The following is a 27,582-nucleotide window of genomic DNA, read 5'->3' as shown; positions in this document are numbered from 1 at the left end:
TTGCATCTTAGAACAACAACAACGGTTCATCAAAAAGGTTAGCCTCGCTTGTGTAAATAAAACTGGTCCTGGTCCAGAGTAGTACTATATATATATATATATATGAGTGTGGCTATACGTCAGCTGCCCTCTTTATACACTCCACATACAATTTTTTTTTTTTTTAAAATACAGCACAGGGTGTGCTGCAGCTGCAGTATACAGTAGACTGCAATAAATATTTTCCATATATATAAATATATATGTAGCATTAAGTGTAGCTAGCTTCTTTTACGGCGGGCAATAGGCACTGTATGGGTCTCATTATATATAATACTCCCAAAATCTTAAAGCTACTGCATGCAATGCAAAAAGATTTGTTTAAGAGTTGAATGTGCAAGTTCAATAGTACTACTCCCAAGCAACGGCCTTTAAATTGCCTTTAATTTTTCCCACGCTTTCACATGCATGCAGCTTGAACCCGTTTTGGATCCCCATGCAGCTCCTAGCTAGCTGGGCTCGAGTACTTCGGCTCATTTTTCAAAAAGTAGAAGCATGCTTTACATTATGTTTCTCCATGAAAATTCAAACCAAGTGTCCACCTGCATATATGTGTTAGAGCTGGCCTTACTAGTGGCCGGATCTGATGAGGTAATGTGCTAGCTGTACAAACTCCCAATGAGGGAATGTGGTCTTCCGTTGGAGCATTTGACTAGTCTGATACGTGCGTGAGTAATGCTTAGTTGGTAAGGTGTCATATTGGGATCAACGATTCAACATCCTTACCGCCGTTGCAAGACAAAAACAGTACGCGGTTCCATACCATGAATAAGTACCAGCAGTTTGCGGACATCTGTGGCTTTTGAAAGAAAAGGCGACCAAAAAAAAAAAAAAAAACACACTGCATAGATTTAACGTTTTGATGCAGGAACAAGAGTAATACTATATGCAACCGTAGAGTGAACAAGCACCGTATAATTATTTAAAAAAAAAATAAAATTTATTATTAAAAATTAATTTTTTTTATGTAAATATTTATTCACTTTTTTTAAAATGATTATAAGTATACTCAACTATCATTTCTCTATTATATGTGCCATGACGTAACCATTGTAACCCATTTGGGGTTCAGGAATTCAGACCCCCCCCCCCCCCCCCCCCCCCCCCAAAAAAGTATCCGGCTCTCGAGTTCCGAAACGATCGTTTTCACTACCTTGAGTTACTATTTACATCCTTTTATTTACTTCGAACATCATTGCCATGGTATATGCCAAATTCGATCAAAAAATTGTAAGCAAGTACTGGGGAAATTTTTGCTACATATAGATTGATACTTAAAAATTTGTACAAGACCTAGTTTAACTTTCTTCACATCATCGGTGGACAATTTCTAGCTTAATCAAAACCTGCTATCTATGATGGGTGTGCTTTCCATGTTCTTTGCTAGTTAGTACCAAGTATGAACCATAAACTAAAGCTCTACTGGTAAAATTACTTATCTGAATCCCGGAAGAACTTGAAACCACACGCCTGGATCATCATACATGTACAAAGAATATGTAGCGGTGAAGGAAATGGTGATTCGCGACCGATTTGGTGTTTATGTTATAACCCTCTCTGTGGTCTCTTAACAGTAAAACATTACTCTTTTCACATTCTCCTTTAAGGCCGGCAATGGCCGGACACCAGACTCTCCAGCTGCTCGTGTACTCTTGGTACCATGACAGGTACCACCACCTGTTGAGCCATTCTCCTGCATCTCTGGCTCCATGTAGAATCGGGCACGAAAAGCAGCTAAATGTGCATAATAAGCCGGAGGAACTACAAAGGAACAACAAATTCAGCCACTTCAATTAAACATTGTATTACAATTGGCTGGGACTCCTTTCGTTAGGAGGACAAAATGAACAAATTGATAGCAAGGCTCTAGTTTTTTCCGTGTTCTTCTCCCACCACAATGGTGTCATGTAAGCTAACAATTTTTTTTTTTTTACAAGTAAAGCTAACATTATAGGCTGCTACTTGTATGTATACTGATCTTAAGAGGTACTTCTTTTCTTTCCGTGGTAAGATTTATGTGAAGGAAGTCATCTCAAATCCTTCCAATGGAGTGATTAGAAATGATATCAGCAATGCATTTATAGCATACACAAGTTTTTTCATGCCTACTGCCTTAAGTGCTGAGCTAATCTTCAAAATTATCCAAGAGAGAGAAGGGGAAGGGATTAGGTTTGATAGTGAATTCATCATACGTTGACAACAGTGAAAAGAACAACATTGCGTACCAACAGAGACAGAGCGTGTGCATCTTGCATATGTATAACAGAGATTGTTTGTCAATGTCTGGATTCCATCTGCGGTAAAATTGTTCTCATCCCATAGAATATGGTAGTGAGCTGGCCGACTTGTCCCCTATTATATGATATAGAAATTGTTGGTCAAAATTTCAGTTTACATGTACTGAAGCTACAGAATTTACAAAGAATCAACTGGGTGCAGTTGTCAGCTACTCACTATTAACTAAATAACAAGATTACCTATAAAAAAAAGAAACTAAATAACAAGAATCTTCCATCATACATGTTGCCTTTGTGTTTCAGCATTTACAGATTAATTTTACGGTAGAGACCATAATATACCAGTATGATTTATTTTTTTAATAAGTAAATGACCTCATCCAAGTCCTTAAAATGGAAAGTAACGGCTCCCAAAACTTCCTAACTAAATGTGACAGCCCAACAGAGAACAAAGAATAGGATGGTGCCCAATCATGCTATTCCTTTTCTTTTATGCTTGTAAATTTCTTTTTCCTTCGACGTGTGTAATGGTATTTCCTCCACCACCCCAATATAAGGTTTGATAAGATTCCTCTTATGATGTTTGCATACATCACTGTTTATCACTTCTCTAGTTCCTAAGTAACATTTCTTTTAAGAGAGTACGGATTCCTAAGTAACATTTGGAATTGTAAGTCATCTTTTTTGATAAGTTGGAATTGTAAGTCATCTCCAATCAAATAATAATGTTTTACCTGAATACCAGCATGGCTGCAGAGATAAAAATCAAATTCTGTTGGATGACAAATTTTGGAATCAACCACAGTGCCTGAGAAAACAGAATGAAGTCGTTATAAAACCTATGATTTTTTGCATGTGTGCATAAGAATGCAAAGGAAAACAGGTGATTTTTTTTTTTTTTTTTTTATGAAATTTAAACCTCACCAGGCAAAACGTTCCCACTCTTGTCTGTGCTGCTTCTGTCCCTATGGTTGTTAGCAAACAATCGAGTGTGATGTCGTTTTTGCACCACGATGAAAGTCACTGGTGGTTGATAGTTCGGTTCAAGTGAAGCACAGGCCTGTGCAGTGATTGTGAAACCGTGTGACTTTGTGTTTATTCTAAATTATTTAACATAGCAAAAAAGATAAATAAATCAATTCTCACCTTCCGGATCGCATCTAACTCATAAAGCAGAACTTGATAAAACTGCCCTTCACTTACCCCATCCCTGTTCACATTGGTTGTTGATCATGATAGAAACTGTAAGTATACAATGAACTTTGCAATGTATTTACAAAACACGATTAATGCATGTAATTCTCTACACACATTCCACTGTATGCACATCATGTAAAGTTGGATCAGAGCATGGCAAAATCATTGAAAAGCATAATCCCTTTAGAGATATAACTTAACATAAACATTCCATTGATGCTCACCACTCGTCAAAGTTACAAGTGGATATGTGTTAGTGTATATATTTTTTTTTGGGGACAAAAGAGAAGGCCCACTTCTCTTGCATATGGCTTCCTGCATTTTTACACATCAATGAAGCTAGTAGTGCAATTTCATAAAGGCTCATGCAACATTAGAAAGAGAACATGTTTTGAAAAAAAGTAGTTCTGAAAACCTGCATTAGAGACTAGAAGAATGTTGACCTGTAAAATATAATCCTTAGCGGCTTCTGCCCAGTTGCCTTCCTAAAAGAAACAAGGAGATCCCTGCAAGAAGTGGATAAATACAGACATGAAATGCTGACCTAAAAAATGGACAACAAAGAAGCAACAAAGATTAAACCAGTCCAGCTTAAAAGTGAAGTCTCATACCGGATCATTCCACCATTAACTGCACCACGAACAGGATCATGCCACGTTTTGTACAAGTCCTGTATGAGTTCCTGCCTGTGAGCTTGAGCACAAACTAATCCAGCATATTTTGTCACTTCAGGCCAGTCCTGGGAAGCTACTACCTACAGTTGGACCAACTCTATAAGCTACCAAAGCCAGAATAATCCTTTAATTGGAAAGTAGTTAGGACAAAATATATATAATTAAGGAAATCATACAGCAGCTATTGAGGGACTGGAGTCTTCTCCATTCTCTGGGTGCGTCACATCAGCTCCGAATATTATTGTTGGTATGTCACTCACTAATGGAATTCGGCAGCTGATAGCATCTAGAAGAACAGTGTTTCTACCACCCATCTGCACACCAACAATAAGAAAAAAAAAATCAGGATTCAGGTATCAGGAACCATGAGTTTGCTAGAAAGTGGAGAATTATTCAGATAAACGTAAGAGTGGGCATGCTGATACCAATTGCTGCCGTGGTTTATACTTCCAGAATATTTCAGTTATATATAAAACGAGGCATGCATTACCATTCTCAAACTAATGACTTAATCAAGGGTGCTTTAAAAATCAAGTTATCAATGCCATAAGAGCCAGAAATTAGTGGCCTGATACATATTCAAATATTGAGAATTTCGCCGTTTGATGATGAATGCAAGTAAAACGAAAATTGGGAGTAATTTCATATAAAATGAGGATTAATCAAACCTTAACATTGATCTTCAGAGACACATTTGCCAAGTACTGCTTGCTGATCTTGAAAACATGCTTTGTGAGACAGCATTGCGATATCAAACCAAGATCAGTTTCACATATTCGTTTGAGATCGCCTGAAAAAATAATCATATAGAACAACCACATCAAATTTAAGTTTTACTTTCAATTCAAGCAGATGAAGCACATCCCAGTTTCATGGACATAACAGCCAAAATTTCAACGCAAGACATACCATATAAAGACCCATTGTTGTCTGGCAAAATAGCTAACAGCAGCTCTAGTTCTTTTCCTTTCGTCTTGTTCATGGCTGCATGATAGACATGCTTCAAGGCTTTCTCCACTTGTTCAGGCCTCGCATTGTAGATTGAAATGACGGGCTCCGGATTAAATTCCTAGAAAATAGGAAAAAAACTAAAGGTCTTCTTCGAAGAAACTGTCTAATCTTGAAACATGCAAAATGAAACAGATAAAAGGGTTACCATGCCAGACACTTGACACATTTGGGCAAGTTCATTACAAAACCCACGAGCAACACTCTCCTGCACACTCCGTGAGAAATTTATACATGCCCACCGGCTTACAGTCATCCCATTGATCATTTTCTGCATTATGTGAGGAACAGATAACCAAGAGATGAGCAGTAAAATCAATAACGGAATTAGGGGTAATGTAATATCCATGAAAATCCATGAGATTCTTGACTGGAGGGGATACCAAAGGCATCTGCCCTTGTTGGAAAATGTCACAACAATGATACCTTGTTCATCATGTTCCACTGACCAACTTGTGGCAAACAGTCTTTTTCCTTTCCAGCTTCATGATACTTCAGCTGCAGTTAAGGGTGCCATGATAGTGAGCGGTAATATAATACCAAATGTCTTTTTCTAAACATAATAGTCGTAATAGTAGAAGCACATTACCCAAGGAGCAGGAAGAATTCGTGCCTCAACAGAAGCTAGCTTTTCACTGATTTTGATGCCAAACTCCTTTGCATAAGGGTCTTGATCATAGGCATTTTGTTGAACTGTCTGTTTCAGACCAAGAATGATAGTTATCCGTATGAACTAAATCAGAACCCAACAACACCAGACAGGTCATATAACACCATAATTCCAATTTACATGGCTTGCATGGTCACAATGTCCTCTTGTTAAAAATGCATGCAACTCAGTTTGAGGCTTAGTCATAGGTCTCGTGCTATTATGTTGATATTCCAACTAGTCATTTATTTTAGTTCTCTTAGCATGAAAAGAATAAAAAAAAAAAAGGTACAATTGGATACGGCCTTCCAGCAGACAGTAGAAGTTGTTTAACTTGTCTATCAGATGATTTGACACATTCTCAAGAACCCCATACATATATAAAATGTAGGACAACAGGGTATGTTAAGGTTTTCAAGCTTTTACAATTAGTTAAGGGTGGAATGAAGGGTCTCAAAGATTCCAATGTATCTTCCTTTTCCAGGATCTCATAACCAAGTGAAGGAAAGGCATCTATGTATCAAGACAAGTCCACAAATCCCATCTTCTAAAAGTTGCAAAATGGCTCGATTGAGTAATTTGACGAATATACAATATTAGAACGTCAAAACTACCTGCAAAATATCATATTCTCGATCTCTAGGTCTTTGGCAAGTAACTTTTAGGAGAGCAGTAATTTGCCTCTCATTGAGCCTTTTTGTGTATCGTTGCCCCTCAACAATTTTGCAGGCCTGCATCATCAAAAGCATAATCGTGAAGGAATTGTGGACAAAATCTGAAATAAAATCAACTTGGAGAAAGAGAGAACTTTATTAACAGATACTCCCTACCTCCATAGGCAAATAGTTGGCCTTCTTTTGGTTTCCTACTTGAAGACAAGGAAGGTGTGTGTGTTGAATGGTAAAGCCATACATCTCTTGGAAGTATTCAACAACTGACTTCATGGTTGAGTTGTCATCAACAGGAAACCTGAACAAATATACCTCAATTAACCAAAATATGAACACATTTATGAAGGATTTAAAGAGGGAATTGACAAGAACGAGTTTTTCTTTTCTGGTATGGGAAATACGGCTAAACTCTATTTATAGTCAGCTTCCATTTTTCATGATGCAAGAACTCTCACCAACTTCCAATTCTATAGACTTTGAAGGGCAAATACAGACAAATAATTTAAAACCTACACTAGTTCTCTTGTAGGTTGAGACGTCAATCCAGAAACACGATACTTCCTCCGTACATTGCCTCTGTGTGTTACTTCAACTTTCACTCCTCTTAGGGCTCTCTTGATCTGGTAAACATTCCAATTGTATTCTAGATTAAATAAAATATCTAGAAAACAAAACCCCACCGCATCACTAATGCAGAGAAAAGTACCTTTACACGGTCAGAATCAGACAATGGTCTTGACAAAACATCTTTGCCAAGAAGCTGGGCAACAAAGTCTATTACTGGGAGAGGCTCAATAAATGCAGCTGAAGCCATATCTGTCAAATGTGATAATTGAGTAAATAACAGGGAGACTGTTTGAAAAAATCTCAAGCACTGTCCATTAGAAAATTCATAGAATTACCAATGTTTAAGGACAGGCCCATCTGGGTAGGCCTTATACTCTGGTAAAAACCACACCATGATTCCAAGCCATCACCGAGCCGTTGTGGCATTCTAATATCTGGAGAAAAGAAGGATCTCCCTATTGGGCAATACCTTTACAAAACGTAGGCTTTGTAAGGTTACAAGAACCAATTGTGCAAGGGTCATCTGTCACATATATAATTTGGCGAGATAACACGCATTGAGAAATTATACCTCTTTGTTGAAAGCTCCCTTAATACAATGTCAAGAATTTGAAGAGCTTCCTGTGGAGCATCTGCACGCTTGCCAGCTAGAAACTGACCCAAATGATGCATGTTTGCCCTCGCGACAAACTTAATCACCACTTTATATTCTCTTTCCCGTCTGGAAATTTTATATAGACCAATTGTTACTTTCATAGGTATATAACAAAAACGAAAAAAAGAAAAATCCACAGCAAAGTCCATCATAAAGCAAAAGTCATAATCTAAATTATAAAGATTTTTGTTATTTTAATTTTTTTTTTTTGTTTTTTTGTTTTGTTTAATTCATAAATATTCAGAACGAGAAACTTCAACTAAGAAACGAGGACGACCCAGATGGTGCAAAGAAAAGAGAGAAGAGCATAACCCAGAGGGCACGCCGGGGGGGGGGGGGGTGTGGACTAAATCAGAGAGAGAGAGAGAGGTTAAAATGGGAACAGGATGGCACAGGCAATAAATTCTTACTTGGGACCATTGATTCCATCTTCCTCATCTACTAGCTTAATTTTGAACTCTTTCCAAGCAAAGGGCAGCTCCCCAGCTGTGTACAAACTCTTTCTGCCATCATAAGCAGGTAGTCTCGTTCCTAAATCAGATTCTCTGTACAATCTTACCAGTTCTTCCATGATGGCTCTGTTCACGGTTCTTGATGACACTTCAGGAGTTATGGTCACCTGCCGAATCAGTACACAGATGGTGAAAAGGCAAACAAACAATAAGAACAAAATTGATGGCCCAATTTAAAACTCATAAATGGCTATAAAAGAAAAGGACAGACGAATAACAGAAACCTGATCGATTTCCTCTGCAATGTAAAAACAAACATATGAATAAACCACACCATAAACTTACTGGATGTCAGATTCAAGGGACCCAAGTGCTATGACACAAAGCAAAATGCAATTCAATTATCCGCAGCATCATATTAACAGCTAAGTTTAATATTAGCCCCATTAAAGTAAACAGCTTACATCATACTGGTTCAGGTCCTTCTCCGGTAACTCCGCAAAGAAATGGTTGGCCTTTACAATACACTTTGTCCCAACTTGCCCAAAACCAGGCCTCCGGGCAAAACTCGAAGCCTTGCTCGTAGTAGGAAAACTCATATCCATTCCACACAAGTTGCCACCGTTTTCAACCGATCCATCTAGAGTACTCGCTAAAAGGGCTCCGGCCGTATTCGCAGAGACGGGCGTATTCGCCACGGTGCAGTGCCGGGAACTCGGACGCATACAAACATCGCCTTGATCAAACTTTCGGCCACCTCTACCCCTTCTTCTTCCTTTGTTTTTTGATGGTGGTGAAGTTTGGTTGTGAGGTTTTGTGTTATGGGGCTCTTGGGGTGGTGGACCTTTACCATTTTGGGCAGTTTTGTTGGTGGGTGCCTTCTGCATTTGGTTCATGGAGTTCTGCAAGTGGGTTTTGATCACAAGGTGTTGCTCTGAGCTCTCTTTCATCTGCCTTACAGGCATGTTGGATTCGCTAATTTTGCGGACTGAAACTGATACGCAAAAGCACAATTACTCGTCGAAAAGAGAGGAGCTTCACCAAATGGCACGCAAACGCACTGCCTTCTTTTTATTCTTTCCTATTTCTCTCACAGACTTGAGACTATTTCAGCTGGGGAAAAAAATAAACGGGGAAATGCAGGTCAGCGACATAACAAAAGATAGTAAACAAATGGAAATAATGATGGGAAATGCATCATGGTTTTGTACTCAAAGTAAAAAAAGTATGTGCAAAAGTTCCATCTTTCGATGAACATTACAAGCATTACTATTTCCTTTGATAAGTAGAAAAGCCGGTCCATTCACATATGTTTCAGGAAGCAGCTTGACCCCTTAAAAATAGATGGAAATGAGAGAGCCAACCAAGAAACAAATAGTAACAGTTTCTTCTGACTAGTAATTAAAGAGCCATTGGGTCGAGAAGACAAAGATAGCTCAAACACAACCAAAAAAGATGGTTATTTTAATATAATTTCTTATTCTCGACTCAAAAACTCAGAAGCCCATCAATAAGAGAAGAAACATAAAACACGAAACCCCAAATAAAACTTGCAGCCCAAAAATCAGTTGTAAACTCGAAAAGCATATATGCAAAACCGAAGACAAATCTTCTTCAGATTCTTCTATTAGCAACACAATGAACTGGCAGACAGAGAGCATGGAATGAATAAATATAATTAGACAAACAATTAGAACCCCAAGAAACGGAAATATCCAGAAGTCAAAACCATTCCCTTAGGCATCTCCCCTACCTGAAACCGATAATCATATAGAAGATGAATAAACCCAAACGGATAAAACATGACAAAAGAATATGTGTATATATATATTTTACAGATTTTAAAACCAGGTGATTGCTGTAGGAGGAGAATAAAAACACCGAGAAGAAAACAAAAATTAAGAACAAATCCAAAGAGAAGGAATAAACATTGAAAAGGGAAGCGTAATCACTATCTGTAGGAACTTGAAAAAAAAAATCACTCTGTAGGATACCCAAAACTAATTCCGACGAGGAAGTGCAGCCCCCATTAAATATAACCAAGTCAAAAGAAGCCAAAAGATTGAAGACTCACCAACTAACCAACACACCACACTCAGAGACTATGGGAGTGATGGAATACTAAAACAATCGCTCTGCACTTGAATCAAATCATAACAAAGAAGAAGAAGGGAGGCTTTAAAAGGATGGGTGGCAAAGAACGTGAGCAGAGATTAAAAAGGGGAACCAAAAGCTTACTACATATAAAAGATGGGTTTTGGTGGAGGATTCGGATACCAGAGATAGAGAGAGAAAGAGAGAGGTGATGATGATAAATGAATCTTTATACACGCATGCAAGTGCTTTTGGTTGTTTTCTTTATCACGTGTAAAAGGCTTGTGAGGACCCTGCCCCCTTCCCCCACCCCATGTTTTTAAAATCACCTCCCCCCACCCTTCTTCTCTCTGTTTGTTCCGGTTCTGGACTGGTCGCGCAGCCTCGGGGACGTACCATTACCATATATTATATGTATAAAAAAACAAAATATATATAGAGAGAATAAAGAGGGGAGAAAGGATGGAGAGAGGAAAGTGGTGAAATACGAGTCCAATAGAGTTACTGAGGATTGTAAAAGCAATCATACACAGAAGAAGAATAATTCGAACTTGCAGTACTCTCCCTCTTTTGCAGACTTGTCCATTTCCTCCCTCTCTCTAGTCCCTATGCAGTAGTGTATAGTGTAATAGCTGAAACACTCTCTTTTTCCTTTTTTTTTTATTTTATTTTTTTCCTCTCTTTCGTTTCCCCTCCGATGCACTGCTTCGTTAAACGGTCGATTCAATGGGTGGATAAGACTTGGGGTCCACTTTCCTTGTGTTTCTTTATCTGCTTTTGGACCCTTTGACTTGATCCACTACACTAAGGTCCACCGTATTAAGCTCTTCTACAAGCTGGACCCTCATATCAACTATTTCATACAATCTACATTTTTTAGACTCTTTTTTTTTTTTTTTTTTTGACAAATAATTGGATAACATATCTTAGGATAAAGATATTTTCGCAAAAAATTTGTGACATTTTTTGAAATTCAGTCATTATTTTTTAATTAAGTGGCTAAGTAAAAAAAATATAGAGAATTTCAATCTCGACCAATACAAGCTTAAGGATCTAGCGGTTGGAAATGATTTAGGAGGATGCATGATTGGGTATGTTGTTGGAGAGTACCATGGTATCATGAGATTAACTATAGGAGAAAAAGGCAAAAGAAATGAGGCCTGAGGAGGTAGTGATTGTCTATGATGGCATCCTAGACTTCGAGCAAAATGGTTGGAAATCAATTGCAATTTATGAGATCCCACTCATTATAACTTGGATGGTTGTCAATGGTGGAGTGCCTTCGGAATTATTACTTGTTGACCCCTATGCCTGAGATGCTTAGGTATTCCAACGCCTACCATAGCTACAACGTTACCACAATGATTCACCGTTGGATCAATCTTTAACAGCAATTGGCTAAACACAATCCACCCGTTCGAGCTCATTGAAGATGAGAGAGTACTACTACAGGACCACCTTGAGTTCAAAGGCTATGAATTGCAGGGCAAAGAGGAATGGATTAGAATCAACAGGAAATCTTGTGATGTGAGAAATATGGTCCAAAGGACAACATAAATAAGGATGTATCTATTTGTTGGACGGTTTTGAAGGCAGGCAAAATTTCCACGAGACAATTAATGCATCAAATCATTACTCCAACTAAAAGAGAGAACCCAAATAAATAAATAGTTAATTTTGAGAAATGGGTTTTGTTTTGTGGGGGCATGGGGTTGTTTTTGTTGTGACATAACTGCATAAATTTGGTTTGGATTTTTCCTATTTTTATCATGAGAAAATAAAAGAGACGTAATATGCAAGGGACAAGTTATAGATGGGCGAGATTTGTTTTGTTTTGTTTTGGGTTCAAGTTAAAAAAGTAAATAAATAAGAATTTTGCTACAAATCAGTAACTATTTACATTACATATTTCATATTTATAACTTTTTTATGGGATGTAAAAATATTTTTTAGAAAATGTAAAAGTATTTTTCATAAGATGTGAGATATAAGATTGTAAACAGTGACTGATGTTTCTGAAAAAAAAAAAAATAAGGGATATATGTTAAGTATGTTTTGGTTGTGGACAAGCAAAAGGCATATTTGAGAGTAGTGGTGTTGGGGGAGTTTCCCAAGTGAGAATAGTGGGTGTCGTGGGGTCCAATCTCCACAAATTTAAACACGTCCTAACATTTTCACATTTCATACTGCTCAATTGCTGCTTATGATTCCACCCATTTCAATGTTGGGTACTTTTTTGGCGACATTATGTTTATATATATATATATATATAGAGAGAGAGAGAGAGAGAGAGAGAGAGAGATGGTTTTGTCTAGACAATTATATTTATAACACAGGCCCTATATACGAACCTTTGTGGGTGCATGGGAATGAATGAATTATGGAACACACGCACACATGCGGACCTGTGTGCTTATTCCCATCACGTGAGCGCCATTGTTATTGAGTTTAATTTATGCTTTAAAGCAAAGGAAAGAAAAAAAAGCTACAAACTTTTCCCATCATTTGAACTACTAAAATAATCATTCCTTTTTTTAGGTTAATTTATCCCCTAAACAATTATAAAGTTTGTAGATTACTTGATCTCTCCTTTTATCTGAGCACAAGCTTTCTGCTTTTTCCTAAATTAGTTATCTTTCAATTGAATTGTTATCTCCCATACATCGGTTTATAAGTGTCATTGGGATCAAGCTATGACACAACTTACAAGATCATGTCAAGATAATTAATAGAAGTACTGGTATTAGTCATTACTCATACTCATATGGTATGGTTAAAGCAATTAAAAAAAAAACTTAGCTTATAAAATTCTACCTATCTATAATAAAAATATAACCTATGATCTCGACCCGACCCTGTCGAGATCATCTCATATTTATTAATTATTTGGTTTTTTTTTTATGGTCATGTTGGGCAATGCACGCCTAGCTGCATGCAATAGTTCCACCCATTGTATATTTTTTTTTTTCAAATTATGTATATAAATATACAGTTTTGGAGCCATTAATTAATGTTTGTTTCGTTGCTAATTATGGAGTAACTTACATTGCTAATAATTAAATGAAAGTGTTTGTCCAAATGTTAATTAAGGGACACCATGACACGATCGACATGCCTGCAATGAAACTGGCCACTGTATATAATGGCTATAAATATTGGAATATAATAACTGGAGATGGCTTTTAGCATCTGTTTTATTATACGAGTTGCTAGCCACCACTTCCATAATCAACCAATAACCAATCCCTATCTTTCGTTTTGTTTTCGAAGTGTTCGCCACTCTTTTCATCAGGACAAAGGAACAAAATAAAAACGTTAAAAAAATTATATACAGTTTTATTTGTCGCTTACATCCATGGCCAAACAATGTATCATCACATAAATGCTTTAGTGATTCAAAAAATCTAAATTTAGAAAGTGACTTGATTTGACGTGGTATATTATATTATAAAATTATATTTATTATAAAATAAATTTAACGTATTATATAAAATTATGTCAATTTTTAAATTTATTTTTATAAAATTTTTTTATGACTGTAATACTTCTTTCATCATTATCCGATTTGTGCCACATGCATGGTCAAATTGATCAAAGACATCTTTAATCTAATCTATTTAATAGTAGCATATACTTTGAACATGTAATAAGCACGTGCTTCTTTAACAGTACTACGTACATTTTCTTCCCGATGGCTTTGGGATGATCAAGTTTACCTTATATCTTTTAGTCAATATAATTTGAATTTATACTTAGAAAAGGAGAGATAGAGATTGAATTGGAAAACTGCCAAAGTACCAAAGACAGAGGTGTGTATGGCGTTTGTTGGTGTCAATTTTCCTCTCAACAGTTAGAAGTCTGCGGTGATGTGCCGTGCTGCCACAAACATAAATCCCTCCTTTGGCTGGAAATGTCTATGACACATTTGACACTGTATAACCTTAAGGTACCCCCATAAACAAACAAACAAACAAAGGTTTAATATTTGCAACTCTTGATCAGGTGCATGTACTCAGGAGGTGCCACGTGTGCCCCCACTCCTTGAAGGCCACGTGGAACCCAACCCAAAAAAAAAAAAAAAAAATTATTGGGAGATTATTGCATAGATCACTAGCATTGATTTCTCTATATGTATATGCAAAATATGAAGATTGATTTTGCATATCAAGAAAAATTTTCATATTTGATTATGCATTTTTGAATCAAATAATAATGAAATATTTTTTTTCCTAATTTTTTTTTCTTGATATGCTTCTAATAAGCAATTATCAATCCCGTTCGATCTTTTTTAATTTCTTTGTTTGCATTGCTGTTGAGAGAGAGATCAAATGGTAGGGGAGAGAAAAAAACAGTAAAATAATATTTAGAGAGTGAACAATGTTTCTCCAAATTTGAAGAAATACTGTTCATCGATATGTAAAATTTTAAAGACACATAATCTAATGTAGACCAATTTGAAGAGATATTATACAAATATAAAAATGAATGTGAAGATGCATAAGTGATTACCAATAATCTTAGGATCCTTTGAAATACGCATGATTGAAGCATCCTTACCAAATTGAAAAAGAAAATCAAGTCAGACCGATCTAAATGCTATTGATTTGCTGCTTCGGTCCACACCAGCAGAACCCAAAAAGGTTTTGATCATTACCCACAAACTTATGAGCAGGCTGAATCAGAACAGCATTGATTTCAAGTGGTCTCTGCAGTTACTACTACATTAACATCATGAATCATGATGACCATTTAATTTACAATGCATCATAGCAATTCCACCTAAAAGAAGTAAATATATCTGAAAATCTTGAAGGGAATTTAAGACTTTAAACAGAGTTGAAGATAAGGTTGGAAACAAGGCATGGCATCTAGACACTACAGATTGTAGTTATGTTTTGATTGAATTAGTTGCATGTCTTTTCCTTGGACAATTGAATTTGTTGTCATCTTGATTTTTCGATGTGCATGTCATTATAGTCTTTTCAAATATCTTTTGCTTTTCGGCATTGAGCGAATACATGCACAATATATTCTATAATAAAAAAATATGTATGTATATGTATATGTGTATGTGGTCATCAAAAGGCACCCCAAAAAAAACTTTCATCAGTATCCCCAAAAGCAAAGCGGTCAGAACTCAAAAAAACATACACAAGTACTTTCACATCTCCTTTGATCATCGTCCCACCAACCCTTAACTTTTTCTGTCAAAAAAGCATCAAGGGCATTTCCGTCCCAACACATTTGGCATTTTCAAAAACCTAAAAACTTTAAGGAAAAAAAAAAAAAAAAAAAAAAGGACTTTTTGTCTTTTAGATGTCTAATTTGGGCCCCACGAAAGATCCAAAGTTCATGGGCTAATCAACTTGTCTCTGGGGGCCCCATGTAAATCCCCCACACTCCCCCACCCCAAGCCGTACATTTAGACTGGCTGGTTAAACCGGTTCAAGTGTGCATGTACCTTCAAACAGACGCAAACAAGGGAGCATTTGCAATATGCTTTTTGACCAAGTTTCGCGTTCAAAACATCGAGAAAATTTTAAAAGCGAAATCTGGGTAATATTCTTTCAAAGAATCGAAGCCTATAACTTTGGTTTTGAGGTTCAATGATGGAGGTGGGCGGGGGAAAGAAAGATCTGTAAAATCATTTTCGTGAAAAATGCATTAAACTTGAAAGCTATTCTCTTTTCATGACTTTATTATCGGAGATGACAAAAGGTTTTTGGTGGTGGGTGTTGGGGACCAATTTCCAGCATTGTGCTAGATGATGTACGTGCACATGAAGACCGTGACCACATTTATCCTTTTGCTTTTTCTTTGACTGCCATCTTTCATTTGTGTGCTAACCATTGTCCTTTCACAGAAATTATTTCCTCTGCTTTTGGTGGCAAATTTCCTGCTGGCAGTTCACTCTATTATGCTCTGGGTCTTGAAGGATTTTGGGTAATTTTTTTGGTTAGATCTGTTGGGAGTTATTGGATTGTTTCGTATATTTGTGTTTTGGTAAGGATATTGGACGGATCTGAATAGTGAAAAATCCATCTACATGTTCGATGGGGACAGGTGGCAGCAGGGCATTATGAAGATGAAATATAAAGTACTATGCTTGAGTTCCTTCACAGCTTCACCATTAGTATCTTTGAGCCTTGTTTTTGTTACGCAGTTTTCTGCGAAAAAAGTACAATAATTAGTTGTCTCTAATTATGAGTATAAGTTAGTTTTTATGAGCAGTTTTGCCCTTTTTCTGTTGTACCTTCAAGTTGATATCTTCCTTTTTTTTGAGTTCTCTGAAAAAGTGCATGCTTCAAAATTGCAAGAATCGATACGTAGGACAATAATCACCAGACACCAGCACTTTGTTTGTGAAACACTGGACACTAACTGATCCAGCAGTTCTGCAATGGTCAATAAAAATTGCATAATGCCAACCAGAATTAGACCTAGATCTTTTGATTAACAACATCCCCTCATGTTTTTACATCGGATCATCAGTACAATATTTATTAAGAATTTGATATCGTGACAAAATTTAAATATTAAACAATAAGGGTTCGGTAGATTTTATTATTTATTTTATATCTTAACAACCTCATCTCATCTTGCCATTATAACTTTTTCAAATTATCACACAGAATATAATAAATAATTTAACTTTTTCAAATCTCAAAATAATAATAATATTAAAAAATAATATTTTATTCAACTCATATCATCTTATCCCATCTCACCATCCAAACTAGTTCTAAGTATGTAGGCCACTTCATATATTCTAAAACAAGTTAAATAGGTAAAATCAATCCCGACCTTCGTAGGCCCAATGAACATAATCAGTTAAGTTGGAGTATTTCAATAGGCGGGGCTCTCAGCCCAGTTTACCCACAATTAAATGGAAGTTCGTTGCTGAAAGCTGTAGATGGGACGATGTCGACCATATTGCCAACTTAAAAAACCGTTTCCATGAGAATCATTGTCGATTGCAACCCTCAAATTACAGCATCCAGTTATGCCATGAAATGATGTCCCAAAACCCAAACTTCAAGCACCCAACCCTCCAACTCTTAGAAAAATGCCAGACCCTGCACGCCGTTAAGCAAGTCCATGCCCATATGCTCACAACCGGTCTCGCCCTCCACACTTACCCTCTCAGCAGACTCCTTCTCTTCTCCTCCGCCGTTTCCATAGCCTACGCACTCTCGATCTTCAATCAAATTCCAAACCCGACAATCTTCCTCTTCAACACTCTCATTTCCTCGCTCGTCACCAATGGCGGACACCACACCCACATTGTCTGCTCACTTTACAACCGAGTTCTCTCTCACCAGACCCTCAAACCCAATAGCTTCACCTTTCCATCTCTCTTCAAGGCTTTTGTGTCTGACCCATGGTTCCAACACGGTCGAGCCCTCCACACCCATGTCTTAAAATTCCTTGGATCCACACATGACCACTTCGTCCAAGCCTCGTTGCTCAATTTCTATGCCAAGTGTGGCAGAGTCGGTGTGTCTAGGTATTTGTTCGATCAAATTAGGGAACCGGATTTAGCTTCGTGGAACTCGATTTTAGCTGCTTATGCGCATAGTACGAGTACTGACTGTATTAGCAGTGCCAGTAACGGTTGCGATAGTAGTTTGTCCTTGGAGGCTTTGTATTTGTTTAAAGACATGCAACGTTCCTCAGTTAGGCCTAATGAAGTTAGCATTGTTGCTTTAGTTAGCGCTTGTGCTAATTTGGGTGCTCTTAGTCAAGGTACATGGGCACACTCTTACGCATTGAGGAACAATCTTAAACTGAACCGCTTTGTGGGAACAGCACTAATGGACATGTATTCAAGATGTGGGTGTCTGGATTTAGCGCACCAGTTGTTTGATCAATTGAACGAAAGGGACACATTGTGTTACAATGCCATAATTCGTGGATTCGCAATTAATGGTTATGGACATCGGGCACTTGGCCTTTATGAGAAAATGAAGATTGAGGGAATAGTTCCTGATGATGTTACGTTTGTAGTTACCATGTGTGCTTGCTCACATGCGGGTTTGGTAGAGGAGGGCTGTAAGGTTTTCGAGTCTATGGAGGAGGTTTATGGGATTAAGCCGAAGCTTGAGCATTATGGCTGCCTGGTGGACCTTCTAGGACGAGCCGGGAGGCTAAAGGAGGCTGAGGAAAGGGTCCAGACCATGCCCATGAAACCAAATGCCATTTTGTGGAGGTCTTTACTTGGGGCAGCCAGGGTTCATGGAAATCTGGAGATAGGGGAAGTTGCACTTAAAAACTTGATAAAATTAGAACCAGAAACCAGTGGGAACTATGTACTTTTATCAAATATGTATGCAAGTATTGATAGATGGGACGATGTCAATAAAGTTAGAAAGCTGATGAAAGATCAAGGGATTAACAAAATGCCCGGAAGCAGCTTGGTTGAGATTGGCGGTGCCATGCATGAGTTCCTAATGGGAGACAAAACACACCCACAAACAAAAGGCATTTAAAGCTAGAAGAGATGAACAAAAGATTATCTGAATACGGTCACAAGCCAAGAACAAAGGAAGTGCTGTTTGCCATTGAAGAGGAAGAAAAGGAAGGTGCTCTCTCTTGCCATAGTGAGAGGCTAGCTATAGATTTTGCTCTCATGGCATCTGAATCGAGTGCCCCCATCCGAATCATTAAAAACCTTCGGGTTTGTCATGATTGTCATGTGACTACTAAGTTTATTTCCGTGATATATGAAAGAGAAATTATAGCAAGGGATCGGAATCGTTTTCGTCATTTCAAAGATGGAACTTGTTCTTGTCTGGACTATTGGTGACAGTCTACATTGAGAAGACGTATTTAACTCGGACATGTAAATTCGATGCATGCTTGTCTTCTTGTTAGTTGGAGCATTTGCCTGGCTTCTTCCTACTAAATTAATCAAACTAGTCGAAAGAAACTTGATGATTATATTTGGGAAGGGAATGGAGAAAGTAATTGGGTGAAGGTCAGACATATCAGTTGCTTGGATTCGGAAAGAATAGAAATGAAAAGATACGGTTATGGTGAAATGACGTTTTAAAGGGCCTAATGTGAAATCACTCGTAGTTCCAAAAAGGTTTAAGTTGATAAGAAGATGTAAATTTAATTATTTATTATATTTTTAACACTCAATTTCACGTGTGGGCCAGACTTTCTCTCAATAAGTGAGTCCAACACGTAAAATATTTAATTAAGTTAGGTATAGTATAGAGTCAGAGTTCGAATTCAAGACCTTTGCTCTGATACTATTTGAAATCACCACTTGTTTAAAAAATTTAAACTTATAAGAAAATGTAGATTTAATTATTTATTATATTCTTAAGACTATTGAAAAATAAGAGCTTGGAGATTCCTCAACTGAAGTTTTGATATGATACATTTGAATATTACATTAATTGCAAGAAATACTAATTCATCTCATATAATTATTACAATTTTTTTAAATTTTCACACAAAATAAAATAAACAATTCAATATTTTTAAATTTTAAAATAAAAATTATATTATAATAATATTTTATTTAACTTTTAATAAAATATTTCATCTCATCTCATCTAATCTGAGTAACCAAAGGAAGCCTTGATTGACCATATTCACTAGATGTTGGGGTTGACACCCGTATATCTCCTCACAACACTAGCTACCGTTTTTTTTCAAGTCATTCTCTCATCTACCTTTGATCATTCACCAATAACAACAATAATAATCGCAAAACAATCAATCAACTTGTTTGGTCATAGAGAATGCGGCATGCAACCGAGTCAGTCATAATCGACACATCATATAATATGTGTCGCAAAAAAAGTGTATATATACGGACGAGCAATGCTACTCAGCAACCTGTACACTGCACTTCCTTTCTTTTCTTTTTTCTTCTTTTTATTATGTTAGGACCCATCCTCGTCTTTCTCTCTCTCTTTGAAATCTGATTTTAATCTCTCTCCTCAATCCCTTTCATCGAATCCATCTCTCTCTCCCTCCTCAAACTCTCTCTCTCACTAATCCCCCTCACTCTCACCGAACCCCATCTCACTCTCTCTATTCTCAAGCTCTCTCTCACCAAGTCCTCTCTCTCTCTCTCTCTCCAAGTTTTGGGTTGGCTTCATTTTCACTTTATTTTTTTCATCAAATTTTCTACAAGCAAAATGCACAAAAACACAAAGAACCTAGAGTCGATTTTTATGTTTTTCTATTGAGTGATGCTACCCATAAGCCTCACACCATGTATACCCATTTAAAAATATGTTATTTTATTTTTTTATCCTATTTTACTTATAAATATGTCCGGAATCATTTTCATTACGTGAATAAAAAGGTAAAATGACATGTTTTTAAATGGGTGTGCAGAGTGTAAGGTTTATGTCTATAATTTTTCTTTTTATATTTAATTGATAAACCCGATTTGCCAGGCGTGTGATGTAGAATTAGTGAATCGGCTTATGAGAAGATTTTCTCATATACGGATGAGAAAATCTACTCCAAAGCCGGTCTACCTCTAACTCCACACACCAGTTGATGTGGCAGATCCGGTTTAAGTAAATGGTCAAGTAACTCAACACACGAGCCCCTCCATCTGCGAAACTCCATTTGTGAAACTCGTCTCCCCCACATCCCAAAATCCCTCCATCTACGCAATCTCCCCCCTCTCTGCCCTAACTCCACACATTTTTGCCCCCTCCATCTCAATGCAGAGAACCCTAAACACAGAACCCCCTCCATCTTCTCCTTTGTATTTCTCTGAGAAGTGTAGAAATCCATCTACTCGAATCTCCCACCTCTCTGCCCTCCCCGCTCCCTCTTTCTTCTCCCCATCCATCTGCGAATCCATCTTAGACGCAGAAAAGCCTAAACATAGAACCCCCTCCATCTTCTCCTTCGTATTTCTCTTAGAAGCGTAGAAACCCTAAACGTAGAACCCGACGCCATTTCTCTCTCCCATCTTCGAGTGTTGTATTGTTGTGCCCATTGGTGCACGTCTTCCACTCCACAACGGTAAGCTAATCCCTATCTCATTCTGTGTGAATTTTCTCTACGTTGACGAGTAGTAATTGCACTGTTCATGAGTCTTGCCCATGCGAGTAGTAATTTGATTTTAGTAATTTGATTCTATACATAATGATGCCAACTATTGGAAGAAAATATGTACAGTGCATGATCTTCTAATTGCATGCAAATGTATTGTTAGTTGTGGAGCTCAGCCAAAAAAATGAATTTTATCCTCTAAAGAGACAGATATTATGGTTTTAATTTCAGTACCTGCTTCCCCACATCTTAAAAGTAAAGAGCGAAATGCCATCGATGGTTGTTGAAAGAAATGGTACGGGTAACATATGGATGTGGGCGTTAACATGTGTTTTTTCTCCCCAAATTATTATTGTTTCTTTGGACATATTAGCTTATGAAGAAGAATGCAGTTCAACAAATAAACTCGTTTCATGTCAATAACGGGTGTTTTTTTTTTTTCCTCAAGTCTTGGCTTTTAGTAATATGTAGTTTGCCTATTTTGGACATGATACCATGTGGTACTCTATATGCTTTTCTATTCCAGGGTTGTTTTTTTTTAAAAGTGTGTAGTTCGATGCATGCAGGCCTATGTGCTGTGACTAACACCAGACATTCCTAACTAGCTTTTCATGCTCTCAAATGCTCTTGAAAATGAGGTTATGTTTTAGCTCTAATTTTTCACACCAAGGGAAGAATGAAATGTTCCCTTTTATACTTCCCAAGAGAGAGGCACTCAAACCTAAGGAAAAATTAGATTTTCAGAACATTGGCTTGAGTGAAGTGTTGAGCATAGTCGAGCGAACTCTCTACTTGATTGTAGCTCAAGCAAAGTGTCGAGCTATGTCGAGTGAACTCTCTGACTTGAATGTAGCCCGAGCAAAGTGTCAACCCATGTGAAGCGAACTCTTTGACTTGAATGTAACTCGTGCGAAGTGTCGACCTATGTCGAGTGAACTCTCTGATTTGAATTTTGCTCGATCAAAGTGTCAAGCCATGTCGAGCGAACTCTCTGATTTGAGTTGGCCATCGTTTTTCACTTTGACACACTTCAACACATGTTACAACACAATTTTACAAAAAGTTTTTACAAGAATACGTCAACACACTCATTTTTACATTAACACTTTTCAACTTGCCTAAAAGAGTAACAAAAACTTGTTACTCTTTATCTTTGATACGTATCTATTCTAAATTAGCTTTAGAACAAGTTTAAAATGGAGAAATATAACAAAAAAGACAGCTTAGAAATTGAGCTGCATAGTGTCAAAAACTAATGGGGTGGCCATATTGTTTATGTCATCTAGCCAACCCAGTCATCACAATCTTGCTAAGTGCATTCTTTTAAATTTCTTTAAGATGGATTCCATTGCCCTATATTGTTTTTGAAGATGGACATATTTGACAAAGAAGAATGAGTGAATGGGTATTTTAAGGTTTGAGGCATCATGTGTTTGATTACCATTATTCAGTGGTTATTCAAGTATTGGGTTATTGAAATGTTGATTTTTCCATTATTTAGTGGTTGTTCAAATACATCATGTGTTTGACATGGTAAGTTCAATTTCTTTAACTATACACCTACCTGGGTTAGCACTTGAATCAAGCTTTAGACCTTAGCATTACCTTTACAATCAATGCTATGTCTTCTAATCTTTTTGGATGGAATCAAATGTACATGTGTTTTTTTTCAAATCTTTATGGATGGAATCTGATTTGATGATGATGCATTTGAATATGCTCAATGTTTCAATTAGATCACCTATAGCCTCGAGTCAATCATTATGTGTTGTTGATGAGTTGCAAATGGAAGCACCAACTTGTTGGTATGGCTTGAAAGCCCCATTAAAGACCTCTCATACTAACAAAAATCGTAGAAGAAAATTTTATGCCTGCCCAAAGTATAACACGGTAAAACATATTTTTTTTTATCATAATTTTGTATTGCTTTTTAATTTGTCATATTTAACATTTTTCGAATTGACAATTTGTATGCAGGGAGAAGCAATGTGCCAATTCTTTATATGGGCAGATATACTTCAACTGATAGATGAGAAAATTCGCACAAGAGAGAATGCAGTTCAAAAAATGGAGGACGATTTATTGTTGCGCGAGTATGGAGTTCAAAAAAGGGAAGATAAACTAGTTGAGAGAGAGAATGTCCTTTACAAGCAAGAGGAGAAAATTGGAAAGCAGCTCGTAGAGAATAGATATGCACAGATATTATTATGTATTTATTGGGTGTTATCAATTGTAATAATTTTTTGCTGTCTTGGACTATAAATATATTTTGAAGGAGTTCGAACTAACGTATGTTAATAGTACTATTTGTATTAATGTTAAGCCCTGTGTTTTGAATCATACACACAATCTTTATTCAACTGATGCACCATTTTCTATAATAGAGTACGCAATTGACTTCTTTTTGGCTCATAATCTGCTTTGGGATGACACATATATTGTTATATGTCTCAATGAAACTACAAACTGTAGCAAATGGAGTTGTAACAATGGTCATAATATAATAAGTTCTAATCAAAGAGGAGTTGTAATCAGGGCTAAAATCACTATCAGTTCAGACAAATAACATAATTTTCTCCTAGATTACAAAGTAGAATAATGTTAGACAAACTACATCAAAAAACATCATAGTCTTCCAACATCGATAAAAATACATCATAACACCCAAAATCATCAAAATACATCAGTCTCCCAAATTGCACATAAAATATCATAGTCTCCCAAACTACACATAAAACATTATAGTCTCCCAAAATACATCACATAAAACATTAGTCTCCCAAAATACATCATAGTCTCCCAAACTACACATAAAATATTACAGTCTCCCAAACTACACATAAAACATTATAGTCTCCCAAAATACATCACAATCTTCCTAGAGCACCTACTCATTATCCGATAGCGTTGGTTGTGCGACAGTATTGCATTATGTTAGAATAGCAAAATCATCCTTGCTTGCCTGCACTAGGTATCATAATAATTTTTTTAAAATATTATTAGAAAGTGCTTATGAACTCAGTGGGAAGCAATATAGAATTAATACACATAAAAATGTATTACCTGACCACTTTCTGGAGCTTCTGATACCTCACATTGCTCGGATGTATCATCAAATATTTTTCGACGTGTCTAAATAAATTTTAAATACAAAAATACACATTTATTATAAAGAAATATGCATGCAGTGGGAAGAAATGCACGTAGTTAATAGTAATACAATTTATTACATGTTTCTTCTTTCGCCTGGTCGCAGTCTTCTCTATAGGTGAAACCTTCATTTTTGTTGGTGGCCTCCCTTTCCCTCGGACAACGTGTGGGTTTAATATTTTCTTACCTTTGTCCATGAACACAGTCTCTGTTATCTTTGTTAAACCGAACTCAAGTGTTAATCCTTTAAATTGACTCTCAAACTTATCCAAGTGGCGTACGAATGCAATAACATGGGCATCACTCAAAGATACACGGGTTGCTAATTTCACACATCGTTTCACCACAAACTCATACATCCGTGAGTCCACATTTTGCCGTAAGTCATCGTAGCTACTTTTTACCACTGTGTATCTCATTTTTAAGCATACCTACTCTGTCGTTCAAATCAAGCATCCTCTGACTATATTCGTCTAAACACTTATGATATCTAAATAATCTAGACTTTTGTGAGCTGACAGTACTATCATTATAGGCAATCTCAACAGTGGTCACCACCTAAGTACCCTCCACCAAGTGAGCATTTATCATTTCCTTACAATCCGTTTTAATAGTTGGGCGTGACCTCGAGATATTATTATGGCTAGGATGGTACTTGCCGCCTTGTGCACAACCAATCGTCAAATACTTCACCCTCCCAATTGCCTCTCTTTTCATCCTTTGTGTTATAATACCAAAACCTTATTGCTTGAAATATCACATGTAATAGGCCATAAGCTCATGATCAGTGGCAAACTTCATACCAGGTTTGGGCTCCTCCTCAACTTGGTCATTATCAGAATTTTCTTGAATTATGTCATTGGCTTCTGTCTCTACGTCTAATAAAGTTTTTGAAAAAGAAAATGTTCACTTAGTTAATATTACCTACAACAATCACGGGATTTGTATGTATATGAATCAAACATTATTTTCACTTTCAGATATAAATGGCGCAGTCTCCACATTACTTGCAGTCTTTTCAAAGCTTCCCATGTCCTCTTCGGTATTTAATGGAGGGCATGACATTTGTTGAAGATGGCCCGAACCCTTAATATTAGTCAACGGAGGGTAGATGAACGTTGTTGAAAAATGTGGTATTGGTGGGGACTTCAATCATGCACAGTGTTAGAACGGGGTAACAACGCACACATCCAAAAAAATAAAAAGCTAGAAAGGAATGTACCTGATTCGTTTGTTGAACATGGCCCGACTCCTCCGCATTAGTCGACGGAGGGTAGATGAATATTGTTGAAAATTGTGGCATTGATGGGGCCTATAATCCGACTCGGTGTTAGAACGGGTAACAATGCACTTAATGAAAGGTTAGAAAGGAATCTACCTAGATCATTTGTTGAAGATGACCCGAGTCCTCCGCATTAGTCGATAGAGGGTAGATGAACGTCGTTAGAAACGGTGGCATTGGTGGGGGCTTCAATCATGCACAGTATTAGAAAAGGTCACAACGCACGCATCCAAAAAAATAAAAGGTTAGAAATGGGGGTACCTGGTTCGTTTGTTGAACATGGCCCGATTCCTCCGCATTAGTCGACGAATGGTAGATGAACGTTGTTAGAAATAGTGGCATTGGTGGGGCCTGTAATCCGACTCGGTGTTAGAATAGATAACAATGCACTTAATGAAAGCTTAGAAAAGAATCTACCTGGATCGTTTGTTGAAAAAGATCCGAACCTTCCGCATTAGTCGACAGATGGTAGATGAACGTTGTTAGAAAATGTAGCATTGGTGGGAGCTGCAATCAGGCACGGTGTTAGAACATGATAACAATGCACTTAAGGGAAAAAAAATTTTAAAGTTCAAAATGGAATGTACTTGGCTACCCCATGCGTATGTATATGAATTCGGATATGCATTTAGATGCATCATAAATGGTGGGTAGTAAGCATTTCCTGGAGAAAGAGAGATCTGCAATACACAAATAAAAATGCATTAACTAGTTGGAATCGAGACACCTTCCTTTTATGAATGACCAATATATCATACATGAGTCGGTGGAATTTGTGTAGAAGGCCTGGATGACCTTTTATCTTCCTCTTTGTCCATCACGCTATTTCAACTGAGTTTTTTGATCGATATTACAAGAAAAAAAACATTAATCCAATATTAGTTATCATAATATTGAATCGATCAAAATTGAAAGCAAAAATGAAGAACTGGACATTTGACTCTAAAAGCTTTGCAAAGAATATCATTTCCTTCTTCTTTTTTAACAAAGCAGTTGTAGAAGAATATTGTGTGATACATCAACTAATTCCCAATGAACACAACCAGTTTCTTATAACTAGTTCACAATTTCTCGATAATTAGATTCAACCACTACATAGAACCGACTCAGCCTAATACAAAGATTCAATCCATAAAAAACACCACTTACTTCAACTGGAATGATGAGGCCCCGCCCATAAAGAGATGCAAATCTAGCCAAAAATTTCCCAAAAAGTCCCTAAAATTTACTCCAAACCACTAGGTCCGGCAATCTTGAATTCCCTAGAATGTGTTAACTAGTATAAGCAAGTATGACATAAAAAAATTTCTTTATATTTTTCATGACAAGTATGAGGTATTGCCAGTTATTTTGCACTAAAACAAGCCACATAGAGATGTGCAATGTCCAATACCAATTGAGATCAGGTTCTTTAAGATATAAGACTAAAAAACATCTCAGAAATCCAACCAAAGAGTATATTAAAGAACACATGGGAATCGGGTCAGTAAAATGGGAATCAAGTCAAGGGTCATCGTCGAAATAAATCACTTGAGAATTAATAACACAAAGTACGGAGGATTAACAAGATTATCATCGTCGAAAGCAGTAAAATGGACATCGCGCAAAAGGGTGACCTCGCAGGAATAGCACAACACAGATGGCGAACGGCAAACGGCACGCTGCACACGGACGACAGTAGACGGCACACTGATGACGACAGAAGAGTGGCAGGAACTGAGCAGGAGGGGTAGGGGAGAGGCGAAGTTGGAAGGAGAGAAATTCGAATGGCTGATTTGGGGAAAAAGTCGGGAGTTTGGGTTTTGAGCAAAACACATGTGTTGTACTGTAGCAATTAAAAAAAAATCCACATAGGCAGTGTGTGGTGTTGGTT

General features: G+C 37.1%; 2 protein-coding genes across 4 annotated transcripts; one reads left to right on the top strand and one right to left on the bottom strand.

Moving 5' to 3' along the window:
• Window positions 1–1,281: 1,281 nt before the first annotated feature.
• LOC121245844 (protein argonaute 10-like) lies at window positions 1,282–10,910 on the bottom strand. Of its 3 annotated transcripts, none has more exons than XM_041143731.1 (22): window positions 10,773–10,910; window positions 8,614–9,262; window positions 8,108–8,316; window positions 7,614–7,763; window positions 7,378–7,511; window positions 7,182–7,291; window positions 6,989–7,095; window positions 6,635–6,773; window positions 6,419–6,535; window positions 5,745–5,852; window positions 5,582–5,653; window positions 5,304–5,426; window positions 5,057–5,216; window positions 4,816–4,937; window positions 4,324–4,461; window positions 4,085–4,227; window positions 3,917–3,979; window positions 3,423–3,486; window positions 3,201–3,336; window positions 3,011–3,084; window positions 2,265–2,391; window positions 1,282–1,800 (listed from the first exon to the last, which is right to left on the bottom strand). In XM_041143731.1, exons 2-22 carry the CDS (start codon window positions 9,112–9,114, stop codon window positions 1,607–1,609), a joined length of 2,991 nt encoding a protein of 996 aa, XP_040999665.1. In that variant the 5' UTR covers window positions 9,115–9,262; window positions 10,773–10,910; the 3' UTR covers window positions 1,282–1,606. The 3 variants fall into 3 exon arrangements, with proteins under 3 accessions (XP_040999665.1, XP_040999666.1, XP_040999664.1); XM_041143732.1 differs by lacking the exon at window positions 10,773–10,910 and adding an exon at window positions 10,144–10,550; XM_041143730.1 differs by lacking the exon at window positions 10,773–10,910 and adding an exon at window positions 10,224–10,550.
• Window positions 10,911–17,134: 6,224 nt separating this feature from the next.
• LOC121245852 (pentatricopeptide repeat-containing protein At5g43790-like) lies at window positions 17,135–19,382 on the top strand. The gene is given in 2 exon segments (XM_041143741.1): window positions 17,135–18,721; window positions 18,724–19,382. Coding segments are annotated over 2 exon segments (1,791 nt in total). The 5' UTR covers window positions 17,135–17,256; the 3' UTR covers window positions 19,050–19,382.
• The last annotated feature ends 8,200 nt before the right edge of the window (window positions 19,383–27,582 follow it).

Source organism: Juglans microcarpa x Juglans regia, chromosome 1S (genome assembly GCF_004785595.1).
Source record: "Juglans microcarpa x Juglans regia isolate MS1-56 chromosome 1S, Jm3101_v1.0, whole genome shotgun sequence".
Taxonomy (NCBI): domain Eukaryota; kingdom Viridiplantae; phylum Streptophyta; class Magnoliopsida; order Fagales; family Juglandaceae; genus Juglans; species Juglans microcarpa x Juglans regia.
Note: the sequence above shows the minus strand (reverse complement) of the source record. Positions and strands in the feature narration are given on the sequence as shown.

What these genes read in the sequence shown, in the direction of transcription:
- LOC121245844 (XM_041143731.1), bottom strand. Translation starts at nt 9,114, where the DNA reads ATGCCTGTAAGGCAGATGAAAGAGAGCTCAGAGCAACACCTTGTGATC. An exon ending in CAACCTACAAGAGAACTAGT is followed by an intron (nt 6,774 to 6,988) that starts GTAGGTTTTAAA and finishes ATATTTGTTCAG; the next exon opens with GTTTCCTGTTGATGACAACT. An exon ending in GAGAATATGATATTTTGCAG is followed by an intron (nt 5,853 to 6,418) that starts GTAGTTTTGACG and finishes GGTCTGAAACAG; the next exon opens with ACAGTTCAACAAAATGCCTA.